This window comes from Triplophysa rosa, linkage group LG5 (genome assembly GCF_024868665.1).
Source record: "Triplophysa rosa linkage group LG5, Trosa_1v2, whole genome shotgun sequence".
NCBI lineage: Eukaryota > Metazoa > Chordata > Actinopteri > Cypriniformes > Nemacheilidae > Triplophysa > Triplophysa rosa.
This window is the reverse complement of record NC_079894.1, coordinates 7,104,859-7,125,886: the sequence shown is the minus strand read 5'-3', so window position 1 is coordinate 7,125,886 and position 21,028 is coordinate 7,104,859. Positions and strand designations below refer to the sequence as shown.

Sequence of the window (21,028 nt, the reverse complement as noted above, 5' to 3'; positions counted from 1 at the left end):
AACTACTGAGTTATTGCTCCAAATCAGCCTCAATCTCCTCAACACGTTGAAGTCATCACTGAGTGAATTGCTCGCTTGTTTGTGTTGAGTGATGTTTCCCTTAAAAGCTGATCCTAGAGACTAGCGGACTACACGACGGATTTGCTGGGAAAATGATGAATGTACTGTCAATTAACAATCATACTCACAACAATTAATGCATTTGTGAAAGATACACAATATGGACTTCCTGCTGTGTTGATTTTAAACTAAAATAAAATGAATATTTTGTAAAAATCAGTTCAGGAAAATCAATAAAACCTTCCAACTTATCAACAGTCAAGAATGAGGAACACTATTATCAACCGACTTTGACAAGTGACTCATTAGAAAACTGACTACATGTCTGCAGGCCATTTAGTATATATTTTTTGCCATTGATAGATATTTTTTTCCCCGAATTCTAAGTTTATTTTTACATGTCAAAGCATTAAAATGCTTGAGGTTGCCAACCACATTACTCTGCTTCGGTATCCAAAGCCTGGCATCTCTAAAGGGTGACTTTATAATAGTCCTCCAGCTGGCCCGTCGACCGCTCACGGCTCCAGATCTTGTGCCTGCCCAGTGCCCATTTCTAAACATACCAGGGCAATTACATACTGTAGACACATTTCTCTCCTTTAACACCTGCGTGTGCAGATCTGTTACCATGAAGCTTCAGAGAGTATTAACCGTCTATGTTACCTGCTTTGTAGCGTTAATCTCCCTAAGGAGAGGCACAGAATTTGTTTGTAGTTGAGATATTCATTTGTCTGGTGTGTACATCTTCATTGTTTTTCTTTTTCTTCTGCAGTATTTATGATAAGACATGTCAATCTAGTCTGCCTTTTTCAGTCATTCGTCATTTGCTGGCGCTGCTCATGAAAAATTCATTATAATTTTCTTCTTGACACCAAAGAAAAGTTCAGATTGTCTTGTACTTTTCGCTGTTCGTGCTGTCCTAATATTCCTTTTTTGTGTCCAAAGTGACTGTAAGTGTCTAAACCAAATTTGCTCTGAAGCAAATAAATGGAGTTCAATCAGTTTTCCTACAGTTTTATTTACATAGGGCGATACCCTACGCTTCACTGTGCTATCCGGTGGTGGGTTTTAGTTGCGCTCAGGTAGCATTTCGTCGCAACCTAATGTTTATTTGTTCATCTTTTGGTGTCGGCGATACCCTTTGCTTTACGGTACCATCCGGAGGCGGGTTTTAGTCACGTTCAGATAGCACATCGTCGCAACCTATGTTTATTTGTTAATCTTTTTATTTGTGTATTGATTGCTGTGTCGGCCATACCCTATGCTTCACGGTGCTGTCTGGTGGCGGGGTTCAACCGCACTAAGATTGCGTTATACCGCAATCGTACGTGGCTGTCATGTTTTCTTTTTGGTAAGTTGTTTTTTATCGCTGTCGACAATACTCTTGCTTCACGTTGTGTATGCATGCCATATGGTGTTATCTGAAGGCAGTTTGGGTGATGTGAACAGCCTGTTGCCATGTCAGGGCATGAAGTAACCCATCGTCCAAATAGGGCAGGATTCTCATGCCCTTGGACCAAAGAGCAGACAGAGCTGCAATCATGCACCTGGTAAAAACATGAGGCATCAGAGACAGACTGAATGGCAGGACTGAATGGGTTTTCACCGTCTGCATCAGGGCAGTACACTTCAGCGCCCTCCACAGCCACTAAGGCAGAAACCAAATACCCTGAAGTTCTTGGACTGGCAGTCGTCATTTATTGGGCAAGTTCAGTGTCCAACCCCTGGGTTCCGACAACATAAAGCACAGATTACACCCTACAGTTTCGACGCTGGCCTCACGGGTTTTCAGAATCTTCCCAACGATTGTGACGGATTTGACCAGGTCAATGGTTCTGTCCCTAGGGATTTGTTCATTGTTGCAAAAAGGGGCCATAAAAAACATTTCTCCAGAATCACAGTTACATTCGTAACTTGCGTTAAGATGGACTGCTCCTGTGAGGGACTGTACAGTTTTAAAAGTTATGTCAGAGGACATGCGACGATGCACCGGCTATATGACATAAAAATATATTTTCTAATATCGTTAGATATTAGTGCTGTCCGCTAGCAAACTTCAGCGAATTTTTTTTGCAAACGTTAAAAGAACATCACCGTAAATACAAACACAAGATTGAATGTAACATACATAAATGAAAAATTGTCATAAAAATCCTTATTAATGGCAAAAATTACTTACATTTTTGGGTCTGCTTGCTCGAGTGAGCAGCCATGTTGAAAATTTCTCTTACCCCTTCGTTTGAAGTGAGGTCCTGAAAAATCTTTGTTTGAAGGGCTTTCTGCCCTTCCCCTTACCCCTACCCCTCCAACCAAAAGAGAACTGAGACACCCCTATTCCTTCACGTGAACGCGCCAAACGGAGGGGTAGGAGAAAGTGTAGGGGTAAGGGGTAGAATTGCGATTGGGCCTTAGACGGAATGTGCTCATAGTTGAAAGAGATTTCGCAGTTTTAAAAGGGAGTTCAAATAGATTCATGTAATCATCAATACACTGTGGTCTTCAATAAAAAGGAAGACAGTAAACTGGATTTACAAGGATTCATTACTGTATTTTACAGAAGTGTTGTCAAAAATCTGTTGAAATATATGACATCATGTGGACTTTTATCATCTGATGTACTTGTATAAAGGTGTAAAGTAGGTATTTCTTCCACTTATCGTCTTATAAACAAAAAGTAGAGATAATGTTTAAAAATGTATTTTTTAGTGTAATGTTTATCAGATAAATGGCCAGCTGATGATACAGCAGCTTTATGATATGTGCACGCGGTCCATGTAAGCTTTGCAGTTCACTTTTAAATACAAAAAAATATGATTTACCACATCTTTAAATAGCACATAAACAAAATAATTTAAAGAAATTGAAATCCCCCCATAATTTTCAAATTGCTCATTGGTTTACTGTCACAACAACTGAATCAATAAAGTTGCTAAATATCTACCGTCAAGTATTAAAATCATCATCCCATTCCTATATAAAGTAGTGGACAGAATGCTGATGTTGTTTGTAAGTGCTGTCAGTGTGTAAGTCCACATTCTGCCATAAGCGAATGACTTGAAATACATCAGAAATTAAATTGTTTACATTGAACCGAAAGTTTCACCCATCTTTCGCGCAAACCGTCATGGGGCGTAGGAAACTTGTGGATAAATTAATTTGATTAGACACAATGGATTTTACAGATACAATATGAAGTAATCATTAAAAGTTCATAGAGAACTATTTCCATCGCTATACATTTTTTCTACATCAGGACGTCCATGTCCTCTTACTATCACTCTGAATCATGTTCTCCCTTTAGTTTAATTGACCTATAGCAAAAGTGCAGTCAAAATGCCATTGATCCACCAGTTTATGGAGAAATAAGAATAAACGGTTTTTGCGTAAGCATTTTCAATGTATTATTGTTTAGAACCCTTAAATGAAGTCATCCTGATGCCATTATATGCTGTGCTGTCTGAACTCATTTTGCATCCTAAAACCTTGTGTGACTATTCTACCCCCCTGTTTCCCCATGGGCACTTGACTCCTGCTAATGCAGGTCACTGGGCTTTTCTAGTTAGGCTTAGTTTAGGCTTTGTGCTAATTACCCACCTGACGTACGACAAAGAGCTGCTAGCACTTGCAAGGGAAAAACCGCTGTAGATATGTCTATACAAAACCAACACAGATAAATTGAGGGGGGCGAGATTAGGCGGTCACACAGACGTGCATCCCTCAACAGAGATATCAGTCAGTGTCTCCACGGTAACACACCACCATTATATCTGCCGCCCAGGAGCAGAGTTTGGGCTTAATTAAAAATGTAATATGTGCCAAGCCATTGCCGTAAAAAAGGTACAAGTGATTACTCAAATTAGCCCTGGGACTTGCTAAAAATTGCAGCTCTTTTATCATAAAACACATTTCCACTCTCACGTCTCTGTCAACTAAACTCAAGTCTGTGGACTTGTAAGCAGCAGGAAGTCATCACCTGTAATAGTGTTCATTGATTTTAAAGTTTCTCTCCTGAAATATAAAGCGGCTTTAATATACAGTATGAATGCGTCATTCTGCTGTTTTATAGCCGGCATACGTGAGTACAGCCGTATGAGCGGGGGCTGGTCTACGTTTAGGTAAGTCACTGTGGGGTTGCCATAGTAACAGATCTGTGCTGTAATATGTCTAAAGATGGCTCAAATGGTCTGTAGGTGGGCTGAGGTCATTAAATCCATCATATGTACTTCTCATTATTGTATCTGTTCTGAGTTCTCGCATCTTTTTTGAGTCTGATGTTGTTAAGTATTAATACTTAAATGGCTCTTATAATAACATGAAGTGATTTTTTAGTGTGAAAAAGAAGCACTAACTGTTCATAATAGTTAAAGATATTCTCATCAGCGCTGCGTATTACTTGACAGACGGTGTAATTTATTTGAATCAAACGGAGATTCGAATCTGCTCAAGCTCTACAAAAGTGCTCTGAGACCCTGAGCGAAGTGAAATGCCCAAGGATTGGAGGATTTGCAGAATTGTAAATGTGTAATACTGCTTTGGCATTATAAAAGCTCATAAATATTTCATCTTGTGAAATTGTTGCAGAAAAAAGCTTAAAGAGCCACAGCACGTGCCAGAGATGGGCACTGTAAAATTTTGCTGTAATTTCGCAGCAGGTTTGCCAGTAACAGTAACTATTTTTTTATGCATAAACTTACATAGTGTACATATTTTTCTTTCGTAAAACAAGACTAAATATCTTGGGTCACTTTTCTTGTTATGTAAATGTATCGTAATTTAAGAAGTTTTCAATATTTTTACAGAAAACAAGAGAAAAATGCTTGGGAAGAATTACATTTTTTTCAGTGTTGCTGTGCTAATGCAAGTCTCTTCTTACTCATTTTGAATCTCAAAAGTCAAAGTGTTTTAATTTTGATTAAAGTAATTGAAAACAGTACTAATTGGAAAGTACATTAAGTAGTAATTAAATCTACAGTCAGTTACTGGCAAACCTGCTGCAAAAACTACAGCAAAGTTGTATAGTGTGTGTTTGCTTAAGCACCATCACATTCCAACCAACTAACACTATAAATATAGATTAGGGGACCAGGCTTTTGACTTTTAACTGTGTTTGTTTGTGGTAAATAAGAAATGTGTGCTTTCTAATAAGTTTACATTTATAGAGCATGTACTGTACCTACATTAAAGGGATAATTCACTCAGCGATGATAATTATGTTGTCATTTACTCACCCTCTTGTCATTTCAAACCTGTACGGCTTTCTTTCTTCTGCAGAACACAAAAGAAGATATTTTTAAGACTGTGGTAACCAAACAACATTGACCCCCATTGACTTCCATTGGGCACAAAACCACTGAGACGGTTTCAAAATATCATCTTTTGAAAAAACATTCAAAAGCAGGTTTGAAAGACATGAGGGTGAATTCATTTTTATTTTTGGGTGAACTTTCCCTTTAAGATTTTAACTCAGGAAACTGAACACATCTTTTCACAATTCTATATCTTTGTTGAGCATCAACACAGACAGTCTAAGATGCCTTGGGGAGCTGACAGTGTAGCAAAAAGTACACGAGCCACAGCACTGTGCTGTGATTTGTCGACATAATTAACAACCACATTGCAAACCAATCCGTTGAGCGACCTCATCAGTGATGCGAAAATTTACACATTTATTCCACAACGATGACATCATGCATAACCAATTGCCCAAAGCCAGGTTTCCTCTGGGGGGGATATGCCACCCCCGAGAGATTCCTGTGAAGTTTTGCCATTCTGTTTTCCAGCAGGATAGGGAAGTGTCCTGGGGATTTTTGGACTTGGCTGCTCAGTGTGTGTTCATCACTGTATGTATGTGTGAAGACATGCAGATGGAGGCCGGTAGATGTATGCCAGTGCTGGAGTTCTCACTGGCTGTACTGCTGATGTTGCTGCAGCAGATATGAGGTGTCTCTCCATCAGTGTCAGTGCGAGTGTCGTGCACGTTAGTGCTTTTCCACGTGGGCGGCCTTAAGTGAGTTTAGCTGTTTTCTTTAGAGTCCGTGTGCTGCACTGCACTTCACTTCTTTAAGAGTGTTCTGATGGAGGCTTTCATATGTCCATTTAAAGAGCCACTTTAAAGAGAGTTGCAGTGGGGTTTTTTTCTGAATTGTGACTGAGCGTATATCTGAGCATAATGGCTTCTGGATTGAGAAAAAATGTAAGACGGGGCTCGATTGCCTGGCCATTGGAAAGTCAGTGTAGTCCCGTCCCCAGCCAAAGACATACATCATGCAGAAAATAGGTGTTGTTGAGGGGAAGTTTCTGACTTTGACTCAAGATTATGGGGGCACATGAATAAAAAAATGACTCAGATTAATCAGTTATAATAAAGACTGCAGTATTCCATCAAAAAATAAGCTAAATTGTTCATTTTAATCTTTTATACCTATGTATTGAAATGGAAGTCAATTTTAATAATACATATTCATCATTTATCAATTATTGGTACTCATAAACATGTTCTAATACATGCAACATATTTTAAAAAATACTAAAAATATATAACATCGCTACTGTCCTTCTGAAACCTTGTATCTCCATATTTAGTGATATTTTTTGCCATAAATTATTATTATTAGACCTTTTTTATGTTTGTCACTAGGTTTTGCAAATTGCTAACCAATAAAAAGTATTAACAAGTGCTTGTCAACTTTGACAACACAGTATTTAATCATTTAAAAAGTACAGTGTTTTTCCATTTTCTGAAAAATAGCGAATTTGGACATACAAGGTTTCAGAAGGACGGTGATGATATTATATAACATTATTACATTCATAAACATTAAATAATAATAAAAACATTTCAACCTCCTGTGATAGCCTAAGTTACAGCTCATAAATTAAAAGGGATCCAGTTCTTAAATAATTTCCCTTAGCGCTTTGGTAATGATATGATGCTCTTGTAGGCTGATCATATTGTGTGTCATTTTTTTCTTTTTTGGCTCATAGGCTCACCACTGTTCAACTAAACTTTCCCCTTAAAAATAAATATCTATCATCTCTTTCATCCACAGGATCTCCCAAGAGCATTCTCCAAAGCTTTCGATCCGGAGTCACAGCTACTTGCGGGCGGTGAGTGAAGTCTCCATCAATAGGAGCGTGGACACCCTGGACCCCAAAGCTCTGCTAGCCTCTGCCCAATACCGCTCGCGCAATGAGAGCTACATGAGGGCTATGAGCACCATCAGCCAGGTTTGTTCCCCTACCTCCCCCACAACACCACCTTTGGTGCACGCTCCCAGCGGGGTGCAGGGGAGGAAGGTCAAATCCAGTACAGATTAATCCAACCAAGTCGAAAATCATGAAACTCATCTGCGATTAATCCACTGGTGAGATGTATTTGAGCCATCATCATAACAGTCACAACTGTATTCTGTAACATGATCCTTACATTTTGTTAAAGTTTTTCATCCTTCGGACAAACGTTGCATCCTTAAGCATTAATATGTCATGATGATTACAAAGGGGCAAATTTGACATTATGGTCAGTTGCCTCCCAAATCAGCTTTAAAATGACATAATGCTGCATCAAAATTGTAAGTTGTTTAATACAGTATATTACATTTTTATATTTTGCGTTCAGGCATCATAAACGTATTTGTATTTTTCCATAAAGAGCATGTTGAATGGCACATGACTAATAAGTTATCACCTGTTAATAAAAGTGTGGCCTGCCTAGCTCTCATGTGTGAGTTTCAAACTCTATTGCCCATCATTTAGACCAGTGTTTCCCAACCCTGGTCCTCGGGGCACACCTTCCAGAATGTTTTAGTTCTCTCCCTATATGAAATACCTGATTGATGAGTTGATTCGGGTGTTTTATATAGGGAGAGATCTAAAACATTCTGGAAGTTGTGCCCCGAGGACCAGGGTTGAGAAAACACTGATTTAGACCATCCTCTTCTTCCACCAAGTCTTATTTAACCCCCTCAATCCTCCTCCCTTCACTGTTTCTGTTACGATGAACAGTCCAGTCGCACTGAATATGTTGATCTTAGCGCTGTCTGATCATCCTGCACTGTGTCTGTAAACTCCATTTCCACAAATCTTCCCCGCTGGTTTGGTGTTCACCTTCATTTACTCTGCGTAAAGCTTTCTCGCTGTGTTTCTTTCTTTGACTCTTCCTCCTCATGCCGCTGCATTGTGTGGTTCTCACTCGCTCATAATGACTTTGGTCTTTGGCTTCTCTGCTTTGATTCTACAATAAGCCTTTTGTAAGTGGGTTTATTTCAGTTGAAGCTCATGAACAGATGATACCTGCCCTTTTCCCAGAACTCCTCATTGCCTGGCATATTTTTCTCACTGTTCTTTTCTGATCTTGTTTTTCTTCTGTCCGTCTTGTGGCTGTTCTCTGCAGGTGAGTGAGGTGGAGGTTAACGGGCAGATCGAGGCCATGTGCGAGAGCATGTTCAGCGAAATGGAGTCCCAGGCAGTGGATGCCCTGGACCTGCCCATGCCCGGGTGCTTCCGCATGAGGAGTCACAGTTACGTGCGTGCTATTGACCAGGGCTGCTCGCAGGATGAGGAAGAACCTTTGCTACCAGTCTCCCCACCACGGACCACCACTACTGTCAGAACAATACAGAGCAGCACAGGTCAGCCTCCAGCACAATTACATACATAGAGTACACTTTCATCCATCCAGCCATACACATGCAGAACACACTCACATATAAATAATGCATGTATGTTATGACATTAGCGGTTCTCTCTATATATGTGAAACCTCTCTTTTATGTATCAAGGAGGCTAGCAGTGGAAGAATCAATATTAATTTGTTGTTTCATTCGGTGGGTCACAACATGATTATCCTCAGAAGCCCAGACAAGATGTGGTTGATTTGCTGTCTATTAGCACCATGAGGTGATAACAGCGGTGATGGGGAAACTGAATGATTGAGTGAAGTGAGAAGCGATTGAGTTTGTTTTAATGTGATGTATAAAGAAAAATCAGTAAATCTGTGTGTGTGCCCATGTGTGAGTGTGTGTTCTTGTTTAGCTCAATTTTCGAGGACCCAGTTGTCCTCAGCAACACAATGAACTATCATTACAACCAGTTTGTGAGGGATTACTGGTCCTCACTAAATCAAATGTCACATGTCACTTTAAAGGGTTGGGTTAAGTTTAGGGCATAGAATACATCATTAGCCTGATATGAAATCAATGTAATGTAGTGTATTAAACATCTGTGTATGTGCGTGTGTGTCTCAGGGTTGCCAGATCTGCTTAACAAAACCATAAATATGTTACGCTCATACTTCAAATACATACACTCTTAAAATAAAGCTGGTTCACGATGACATAGAAGAACCTTTTTGTTTCATGAAAAATGGTTCTTCAGACTATGACAAAATGGTTTTTATAAAAACCTTTGACTGAATGGTTCTATGTAGAAAAACCTTTTGTGGCATGTTTTTAAAGACTGTATTTTACATTCAGTGTTATGCATTAAACACAATTTCTTTTCCAAAAACCTCTGTATTATATTAATCATAAACAACTTCAACTTACCTTGATAAACAAAGTCCACCTTTTGAATAAAAAACTGCCGCAACAATTTAAAAGTAGTCCATCAGGCAACCCTGGTGTGTGTCCTCTGAATGTACCCTGTCTTTGATATTGTGCAATATAACGTGGCCTTACCATAATGGAATATACTGAAACAAGAAGATATTTAACAGAGTATCCACACAAACATGACTTCTTATACATGTTCCTTTACTTTGTGTCTGAAGAAGGTGCTTAAATATATTCAGCCTATAATTTCACAATGCAACAGCTGTAATGTACATTATGTATTCAAGTGACCAACAGCGCTCCAGATGTCAGACAGGGTGTGTGAGGCTGTATGTGCTTTCGCTCTGAGGTTTTCTTTCAAACCCCCGTCATCACTTATCCACCTCCAGCATCAAAACCCAGCTTGATTTCATCACAGACGACACACAAAGCTTTTTGTGTAATGCTGAACTAAACCACACTGGAGTGGACAAACCCATTGGTGTAGTACTTGTACTTGTGTAAAGTGTAAGAATTTCTCAACTTTGATGGAAATTTTGTTTTGTTTGAAAAAGCCCAGGTATGTAGTACTTGTCAGTAAAAATGAGAAATTATCCACAGTGCTGCAGAATGGCATTTGAATTTGAAGTTAAACTGGGAGCTTGATGTGTTAAACCTTCATTAAAAGTTGCAATTCTACTGCATGATGCTGTTTAGACAGTCGTGCATTCTCTCTCTCTGGACTAGTAATAAAGATCTGAGTGCTGTTATATTCCTGCTATTCTCTGAATGCCAGAGGCTAGTCAGAAAGGGAACATATGGACACCAGCCATGGTGCATATGGGGAAAAGATAGCTGTCTGAGTGTGAGGAGAAATTAGCCAAGGAGCAAGTGAAGAAATATAAAAAGGTTTGTATGAGTAGGGTCTCAGGGCAGATCACTGGTTTGTGCTCACATGACCACTCAATTGAATGTAAGTACAGACTTTTGATTTGTATCTATGAGTTAAAGCTTCAGCTATGGCCATCTTGCCCCTACTAGATACAATATGATCTCAAAACAGAGTTGTCAGAATTGACAACCGTTCAAACAATTTTGAAGCTTTAGTTATTAAGCAAAGTTAATTCAAAGCACTTGTTTGCAATGACATTTAATGACATAATACTAATGCCCTGTAATAAAATGTATTTCCATTCATGTAAACTGGTATCATTACATTTTTTTTCACATCGTTTTTGTCTTTTCACACCCGTAATTACAAGAAAGTGAGGTAAGTAATATAGTAATATAATTTTTCCCAATAATTTGTAGATATTCTAGTGGCATGATGCATAAACCCATCGTGAAGCTAGATGCTAAAGCGATGTGTAATGTTGCTCATTAGGGACGTTGTGTTCCTTTACACAGAAGATGATAAAGACGTGGGCTACACCTGCCTGCTGGAGACAGATAAGGCCTGGAAAGGCTCTGGAATTGATAGCTGCCATTTTCCTCCCTTGTTTAAACTTCACACGCAGACAAAGCTGACAAGGGAGCAGCGGTCTGATGTGACGGCTTGGCTGGTGTCACTCTGGCAAAATATGCGACAGATGTGTCCCGACCTCCTCTCTCAGCCTGACATTGAATCGAGAATGAGAATTGGTATGCGTTTGAGCGGTTGGAGTCTGTTGGGGTCAGATCCATTGGCATACACCCCTTGTGAACAAGAGTCGATGCGTATGACACCACCATGATCATGCTTGTGCGTGTGTGACACTTACAGTATTAGTGCCAATGTGAGACTTGATATACATCTGACAGTGATGTGTGAAAGTGAGAGATAAAGCCACAAGCTCTTTCCGGCGTCGTCCCTTCCAGATGTCCTCAGCATGGATACCTGGCTGGATGAATTATGGGATGTCTAATTGAGGTTGCTGTCATGGCTGACATTGAGAGGGCACCTTCCCTACATCGCCTTCAGAAAACCACTGTGTGTTCAGACTAACAGAGCTGCACCATCTGCCTGGTACACAACAGGTTCTTATCACACACTGCAATGATTCTACTGCCTTTGGGGTGATGAATGAAATCTTAGATGTAGGAAAGTTTGGGATTTTTCCCTTTTTTGTTTACGTTCAGATGTTGGCGAAAGCTGTTTTATGTTTATTTTATTTAAAAAATGTGCGGTTCTCCGTAAATTTTTAATGGGTTGGCATTGCTCAGGATTCTTTCCTGGTAACTAATTAACAAGCCCTTAGGATGCAATATCTCATTTTACTTACGTGGGGCAGACGTGAGTGGAAACTCTGAGGCCAGGCTTCTCTCTAAAGCAGGGGTTTTCAAACTTTATGATACCAAGGACCCCCAAATAAGATGAAACTTTTGTAAGGGACCCCCCTGAAATACATATTAATCGATTTTTTTAAATTATTTTGTGTGTGTAAAGAAACTTTTAAACTTTGTTAGATAAATAGTAAATTTGATATTATGAAGACAACATGTTGGTTCCGAACTTAAATAGTTGGCTACACTTGTTGGATGTATATTACAGTGAAGAGACATTTTCAGTTCAAATGTATTTGTATAGTAGCAACTTTCACTTTTCACATAATGAGAAAAACTCACTAGAAAGAGACACATTCTGGAACAATTCTGGAAACTGCATGTCGAGCAAAAGCAGATAAACACTTATAACTCAACTTTATTTATATAGCGCTTTTGACAATTTTCATTGTTACAAAGCAGCTGTACATGAAACATTTTGACTATAAACAAAACATTTAAAGTTATACAAGTAAAAACAAAAAAAGGTGAAAACACAGAAGACAGACACACACACAGGTTCAAACACACCCACATACAAAACACGGACCCACAACTCCACACACACACACAAAATACACACGTACAAACACACACAGATAAAGATATTTTGGAACCAAAATAATATTCAGTAGACTTTTACCGTTTTTGCTTTATCTTTTTTCCCTGAATTTTTTAAGGGACCCCTTGCAACCTTCTGGAGGCCTCCTGGGGATCCCCTCACCCAAATTTGAATACCCCTGCTCTAAAGGGATAGGTCAACCGATAATTAAATGTTTTATGCACCCTCATTCCATTCATTCCAAACCTGTACGGCTTTCTTTCTTCTGCAGAGCACAAAAGTAGATATTTTGAAGTACGTTGATAACCAAACAAGATTGACTGCCATGACTTCCATTGTATGGACACAACCACTGAGGAATTTCTCAAAATATCTTTATTTGTGTTCCACATAAGAAAGAAAGTCATAAGTTTTAAATGACATGAAAGTAAATAAATTATGACAGATTTGTCATTTTTGGGTGAAGCATCCATGTAATGTACAGTACCTGTTAATGTGCATCCTGTTTTCAAAAACATGATTTCCTCATTGTTGTCACCATCCCCTTGTATATTTTTTAAATAAAGAAAGCACTACAGTGTGGCAGAAGACTGGGCACCGTTTAAATTCAAGACCATGAACTCGGGCCACGTCCCGCTGAAAAATGCTGCCTTTGCAAAGGTAGGAGGGCAGCAAAGCACGTTCGAATCGATGCTTGCGCAGCATCCTGTCTACTTAGATACCTTCATGTGCTCTGTTTTCGAGAGGAGCACAGATATATCCATGCTGGGGAACAACAATCCGAAACAATGCAGGGCTTTTCCATAGGGCTCACTAAATATTTTCAGTGCAGATTAGCCTCGGTTAGTTTTGCTCCGAATTTAGAGCATGTGTGTTTACACAGCAGTGTTCTACTCTCTCAGCAACCTCAAATATTAATGTGAGCCTGAACTCTAAAGAGCAAGCGGAGGTTTCCGACCCCCAACAGGCTGAGAGCGAGCGAGCGTGTAGGGGGCGTTAGTGAAGCAGCCGGGGGTCAGACATTGACAGGTGAGCTGTTGTAGTGCCAAGCATTTGTTTACACAATGTTGTGCCGCTTTGTAAGGCTGGCTACACAGAGTGCTCTGATGATGCTCAAAGTGTGACGTCCCTCAGGCATAAACTGCAAAATCCTCCCACTGTCTCTAAACTCACGGCCCTGCAGCAGCTATCATTTAGACTCACAGTCAAAGGATGTAGGGTTTTTTTAGAGCTGTCCACAATCTACTTCCCCCAGCTGCCACCGCCGGGACTAATAATGGATGTTGCGTGTATATGAGAGAGCGAAGACCCTGCGCAGACGGAGGGGGGATATCTATGCAGAAGCACACTTTAAAAGTTGTGGAATAAAGCTGGATGTTTCTTAAATCACAACTAAATGAATGGGCAACGTTTCAGCGAGACTATCCACCTGTCTATTGATTTTCGCTACGGAGCTGGCTTTGGGAAATCTTGTGCAGGGATACACGCAGTGCTGCTTCATTTGCAAGATAAGGACTGAATGGAGGAACAGTACAGAAATGAAATACAAATGCGTTCTTGAAATGAAATACAAAAAAAAAATGACTTTACAAATTTCCAGAAGACTCTCTAAGTTTCTTACTCCCATCTTGATGTATTTATTTTAGTCGTTTGAGTTCTTAGATACGGCATTACATTTAAAAAACTCAAAAAGAGGGATTACCAGAATATGATGAATAAATTGTAAAGAAATTAAGATTGCATATGTGGGTTTAATTGTGTCTATTTTATTTAAGATTGGCACAGTTAACACTGCACACCTACATGGGATGTTCAGGTGAGGTCTGCCCAAAATAAGAACCCGATATAAAGGAAGGATAGTTGATGATAGTGTGCGTGCGTGTGTGCGTGCGTGTGTGTGTGCGTGTGTGTGTGTGAGTGTCTGTGTGTGTGCGCGTGTCTGTGTGTGTGTGTGTGCGTGCGTGTGCGTGTGTGTGTGTGTGTGCGTGTGTGTGTGTGTGTGTGTGTCTGTGTGCGTGTGTGTGGGAAGGGTAAACCCTATGGGGACATGGGGTATGGGGACAAAATGTCCCCACAAAGATCTCAATATCCAAAATCCTTGTCCTTGTGGAGACATTTTTTGGTCCCCATGAGGAAACAAGCGTATAAATCATACAGAATTAACTTTTTTGAAAATCTTAAAGAGCAGACAGTTTTGTGTGATTGTTAGGTTTAGGGGTAGGGTTAGGGGTACGGAATATGATATACAGTTTGTACAGTATAAAAACCATTGCGTCTATGGAATGTACCCATAAAACATGGAAACCCAACATGTGTGCGTGCGTGTGTGTGCATGTGCATGGGTTGAAATGTGATTGTTGTAGAGGTTTTAGCTGCATGTTAAAATAATGATGAGCTTAGCTCACCAAATATGATTCTCCACCAGATCTATCAAGATCACATCCATGAAATGAGTTATTTAAAACACAATTTCATTCAGGGAATGAGTTTAGCTCAAAGGAAAATACGTATAATAATCAACATTAAGTATACATATTTTACTGTTTCTGATTAGCAGGATAGTGATAAAAATACTTGTATGTAATCGTCCAGCAAATACATCGATGGTATTATACACTTTAACGTTATCTCATGGCCATAACGCGACTTTACCAAACAGTATTTAGAGCTGTAACATAGATCGAAACACAGTTTGAGTGACCAAGTGTATGTGAGCGTTGAAACCCATCACAAGAGAATATATGGTTGTTTATTAAACTCTACTCTACACGGTGAGACATAATGACGATCGCGCACAAACATTACATACATGAAACATGAAACACAAACGCGCTAGGGAGCGCGGAGAGAGAGAGAGAGAGAGAGAGAGAGAGAGAGAGAGAGAGAGAGAGAGCATGGCAGCGAAGCAGGTAACACACTTCTGAACACCAATAAAGCCATCTTTAACAAAGAGGCACAAACTATATATAGAAACGGATACTTGCAAGCTCTGTGCGGAGATGGAGATGTTCAAATGGTTTCATAATGCAGTCCTGATGAAGCGCTGAGTTTAGGGTTTAGCCCTAAATATTTACATACATTTATAGAAAAGGACAGTTTAGTGTAGTTTTGTCAGAGAAGTTTCTCTGGATAGCCTCAGATGGGGGAATAGGTGTTATGTTCTTTTAACAGCTTACTGATAGCAAAAGGGGCTCTGGAACCCCTGGAGAGATGATGGTCATAAAACTTTGGAGAAGCACCAGGTATCAGGCTATTTGGAGCCGACTCTCTGGGATCTAGGTGACCCCCAGGCGAGGTCTGCAAAACCCTGGTGAGGGGGAAGTTTTGTGACACGACATGATCCAACATTTGGCAAGCCAGGCACTACATTGTACATGAATTGCATGTGATACTGGTTCAGGCTGAGCTCCGGGCTGAGATATGGATGGGATAATACTGCTGCTGGAGAAGAAGGGCCGTCACAGTCACTCTTAGTTGATGCCTGACTCATACACACACACGCACATACAATACACACTCAGACACTTTCACAAGTACAGCAGTGGGAAGCAGCATTTATCTGTGGGAGCTGCGACGATGCTGCCACATTATACAACATTCTCAAACTGGAGAGCTTGTAGCGCCGTGGCTTTGTCAGCTTCTTGTTATCTGCCTTGGCTGAGGAAATAATTCTCTATTCTTTGCGTTTTTATTTATTTTCTCATTCCAGTTATTTTGTTGACATGGCAATCAGGAGAGGATTTACAGTACCTTTTCATATTCACACATTCACGAAAGGTCGATACTTTCTAGGGGTGCAAATGCAAAGCACAAGAGCGGATAGGTTTCAAAATCTGAAACCTTTCTTTAACCTTCTCAGCTGCGGTGCATATTTTGCATTTTTTTTATGCAAATATGTGACCCTGTACAACAAAACCAGTCTTATGGGTCAATTTTTCGAAATTGAGATTTTTACATTCTCTGAAAGCTGAATAAATAAACTTTCTGTAGATATATGAGTTGTTAGAATAGGACAATATCTGACTGAGATACAACCGTTTAAAACTCAGGAATCTGAGAGCGCAAAAAAATCAAAATATTGAGAAAATCACCTTTGAAGTTGTTAATCAGGGGCACTGTGGCAGACCATCCACTCACAACAATAAAGTTTTTATATATTTAAGGTAGGAAATTTACAAAATATCTTCATGGAACATGATCTTTACTTAATATCCTAATGATTTTTGGCATAAAAGAAAAATCGATCATTTTGACCCACGCAATGTATTTTTGTCTTTTACTAAAAATGTTCCCGTGCTACTTAAGACTGGTTTTGTGATCCAGGGTCACATATAAGCTCAAAATTTTATGACTCATCTATGTTTTGTGATTTTGTGTGACGTAAATATGATATTGAATATTATTAGAGTCCTTATTGTGTTCCTTTATGTAACTGGCAAAATTGGCAAGAAAAGCTGAGGTTTTAAGCTTTCAAAAGATACCATATAGTTTTGTGCTCCACAGCTTTGAGATTTGATGATGCAACATTGAACCCACCGGTGGGCCCGGTGGAGAGTTGGAGATTTTAAGAGGTTATGAAGTGTAGAATTATAAAGATGTTACACTCCAAGATTGATTTGTGGAGATAAATTTAAGAAAGGTATTTGTAGGCCTTTAAAAATTCACACTGTGACTTTGTGGTGCTATAAAACATTACATAAAAGCGTTGACTTAACCAAAGGTGTGAGTTTGAGGCATTTGTCAACTGCTGCACTGTACATGTGTTTATTTTTGTTTTCTGAAACCCAAAAGAACTTGCAGGATATTTAAATGTTCTTTATCATATGACAGAAGTAGACCTGACCATTTGCTCAATTCCAAGTCTTTTAAACCCATGCAATGCCTTTGAGAGAAGCAGACCTAAATTTAAGAATGACATCACTGACGTAGGGTCACTGAATTGACCTGTATACTTAACATGCTTATCTAAAACACATCTACATTATGTGAAGAACGTGTATTTAGCAGCTTTGACTCATGTCTGCCCAGAAGGTACACTATATGTGTCATGGGGTTGTCCAGTAGAAATCAACTCACCGAGTAAATTTATGTGTTGTGTCTTATCCACAAACTCTAGGTCATCCTCATAATTATTATCTTCCCTGTGATAACCAGCTGGGCACAGTTACTGTATGTCATTATATATAAACTGACCATCACTGTTGCTCTTTGTACTGTTATGTGACTTTGCGCTGGGGGGCGGAGCCACACAAGCGACCAGAACAGTGTGCATGTGTTGGAACCCTCAATTTGTATGGCACTTGACCTTTTGTTTGTGTGCGTGTATTTTTGTGTATCAGACAGATAGCATTTATTGCTTCTTGTGGGACAACAATACAGCAAGCTCTCTCCTTTTCTCATCTGGAAGGAGTTAGACAACATTAACACTTTCACAGCTTTAGACATGGTAATAAAACCCAGAGATCCTGTTCAGACCGGATGGATTCTTTATGGTCTTAAAAATCCTTCAGGATTATGCTGATTGGTCAAGCCCACGTGACTTTGTCCTTGAAAAGATCCGACATTAGAAGATCTTACGGCTACTTAATATGCACGTGGATGCTTGCAATTATAAATGTAGAATGTAATTCATTACGATGTTTCTGTGTGGCTGAAAGACTATTAGCCTGAGGAACTGAGGGTGGGTTAATACTGCCATTTTGTCATCTGAAATGCCTTTATCAGCTTTTTAAGAACATGAACGTGCGTAGAATGTTCTGTCATTGTAGCAACGATGAGATGCTAGACTGAAATTGATTTGTCTGGGGCTTTTCTTGATAACCGTATACAATACATAGCAGACACAATACAATATCTATTATCAGTGACGGCGGGTCACACATTCACTTTCACACACAGTTTACGGTAATACAGTGAGGTAGCTGACAATACCCAGACCTCTCCCAGAAGGGAAATCTGCTACTGTTACCTTATGTTTGTAGTGAGCATTTATGTCATCACATACTTGGTCATATACTTGAAACTCAAACAAATGAGCTACTGTATATTTAGAAGCATTAAACACGTTTTAATACAGATTTCTACTTCAACAAATAGCAATTACTAACTACAAATATTAAAATAAAAACATTTTAATGCAGGTGATGTTTTTTTTATAAATAGCAATTATTAAGTGCATATTTTTAAAATGTATAATATTATAAATGTAATTATTACATTTAAATTAAAAGCTTAAGGTTAAGCAAACGACTCCTTTATCATATTTAAAGGAGGAGTTCACCCAAAAATTGACATCTCTTATCAATAATTCCCCCACGTGTCACGAACGGGGGTGAGACACAAAGATACAAGGACAAAGGACCCAGGCGCAAGATGTTTAATATAAAACAAAACAAAAACCTACGAGGGGGTAAAATAACAAAGATATAAACATGACATATAAACAGAAACACAGACTAACTACACTAGACAAGACTAAGACAACACTTGAATTAAATTATAAATAACTAAACTAGACTAAACTGAACAAGACACAGGAACTACACCACACGAATCAAAATGGACCAGCACAGGACAGAAAACACACAACACAAGTGCATATAAAGGCATGAAAAAAGGGGGGGGCAGCTGTGGGGCATGAAACAATAAACGAGCAATAATGAGGAGACGAGAGGGCGGGAACAGAGACGAGACCGGAGAGGGTGTATGGAAGGCCATACGGACAAAAATACCCCTCTCCACATAAAACATGAGGTTCTGTCATGATCCTGCCACTAGACCACGAGAAACATGACATGATGCGGCAGAATCATGACACCACGTGTCATTCCAAACCTGTATTTCTTTTTATTCTTCTGCAGAATACAAATTAAGATATTTTGAATAACATTTGTTACCAAACAACACTGGCCCCCTTTGACTTCCATTGTATGGCCCCAAACAAACATTTCTCAAAATATCTTATTATGTGTTCCACAGAAGAAAGAGTCAAATACAGGTTTTGAACAACGTGAATAAATAATGGCAGAATTTTTAGTTTTGGGTGAACTGTCCCATTAAGTATTAGTAATACTGTACATGCATATGTCATCACATAAAGACTATTGGAAGACATCTTTTCCTTATCTATTGTATCGGAACAGTTAATTCCAAGTTACATGCATCTCAGATTTTGAATGTTTAAGTCAGCTCTGTGTGATATAAAATGTTGAGGTACAGTGATAGTCAGTCAGCAGACATGCTGATGCGGCAGGGGAATGCTTTGACATGAACAGTGTCTATATGTGTGTGGGTGTGTTTGTAGCAAATTAGCAGGAGTGCCATCTCAGGCCATCTCTTTCCCTTACATTTACATTTTAGTCATTTAGCTGACACTTTCAATTAGTACAAATGTAAAATAAAGGAACTAGAGAGGGAAATATTGTATTGCATGCTCTTGCTGGTTTTATTTTGACAAAGGGCGGGGTTCTCCAAGGTGAGTCCCCCTTTGGGCTTCATTTACAGTATTGGACAAGGATATGTATACAGTTGCATAGAGAATGTAATAAAGGATCTGGACAATAATTTGCACATGGCAGCTAAATGAAACTGTAACATAGAATTGAAAACGTGCAATGTATATTTAATACAGGAACTGACCAATTAGAAACATATGGGCTGCTAAGCTCCGCCCCAGTTTGGTGTTAATTGCCATTTTTTATTCTGTTTCTACTATATGTTGAGCCTGTTATCCAATCTACGTTTACAAATAAAATTTTGGCTTATATCAGAATGACCCCTCTTAGCCTGTTGTTGTGGTGTCAACTATTTAGATTAGATTAGATTAGATTAGATTAGATTAGATTAGATTAGATTAGATTAGATTAGATTCAACTTTATTGTCATTACACATGTACAAGTACAATGCAACGAAATGTTGTTTTGTCTAACCAGAAGTGCAATAGCAGCAAGTGCAGGACTATTAGGATGCTTTGAAAATAAATGGCGAACACTCCTGTGAACATCTGTTTCTGTGCGACAACAGCAAATAGCAAAAAACAAAGATGCAATCAACAGTCTCGTTGGTAATTACATTAAAACAATCGCGCCTTACAACAATGCGGCTTCGGTAATCATCCGTATCGCGACAAACCCAGGTGGACCATGAAGAGAGAAAGCTGATTAGAGAGGGAGGGGGTGAAATTAGACGTGTGGTAGCTTGTGTAACAGAAATCTCCAGAGCCGAAGCAACATCTGATCTACAGGCTGTACACACTAGAGCTCAAGGAGCAGGAGTTTGTCATGAACTTGCCAGCTGTCTTGGGTAAAGTGGCTCTGGTATAGGCTCAACCAGACTACAACGAACAATTTGTTTTGGCTGCAGTTGTTTATTGTGTGTGTGAGTGTTTGTGTGTATTTGTGAGTCTTTGCACGGAGCGGCGAGTGTGTGTATGTAAATAAATGAGTGTGAGATGGGGAGATTATAACTGTTGTAGTCTGTGTATATACATACTTTGATACAGTGTAGCTCAGTGGAATGAACTCAGCTATTTAAACACATGCTGAGGTTTTGTTGGTGCAGATAAGAACGAGCACC

At 39.3% G+C, this 21,028-nt stretch overlaps 1 protein-coding gene across 6 annotated transcripts in view; it reads left to right on the top strand.

The window, feature by feature from the left end:
- The window catches only part of dlgap1a (discs, large (Drosophila) homolog-associated protein 1a), a 139,616-nt gene that overhangs the window by 104,677 nt on the left and 13,911 nt on the right, over positions 1 to 21,028 (top strand). For all 6 annotated transcript variants that reach the window (XR_008962964.1, XR_008962962.1, XR_008962965.1 and 3 more), the window contains 2 exons: positions 7,110 to 7,287; positions 8,453 to 8,690. Coding sequence is in view for 2 of the 6 variants with exons in the window: in XM_057333783.1 (XP_057189766.1) it covers positions 7,110 to 7,287; positions 8,453 to 8,690 (416 nt within the window). In the remaining 4 variants the exon portion in view is untranslated. The remainder of the gene's footprint in view (positions 1 to 7,109; positions 7,288 to 8,452; positions 8,691 to 21,028) is intronic.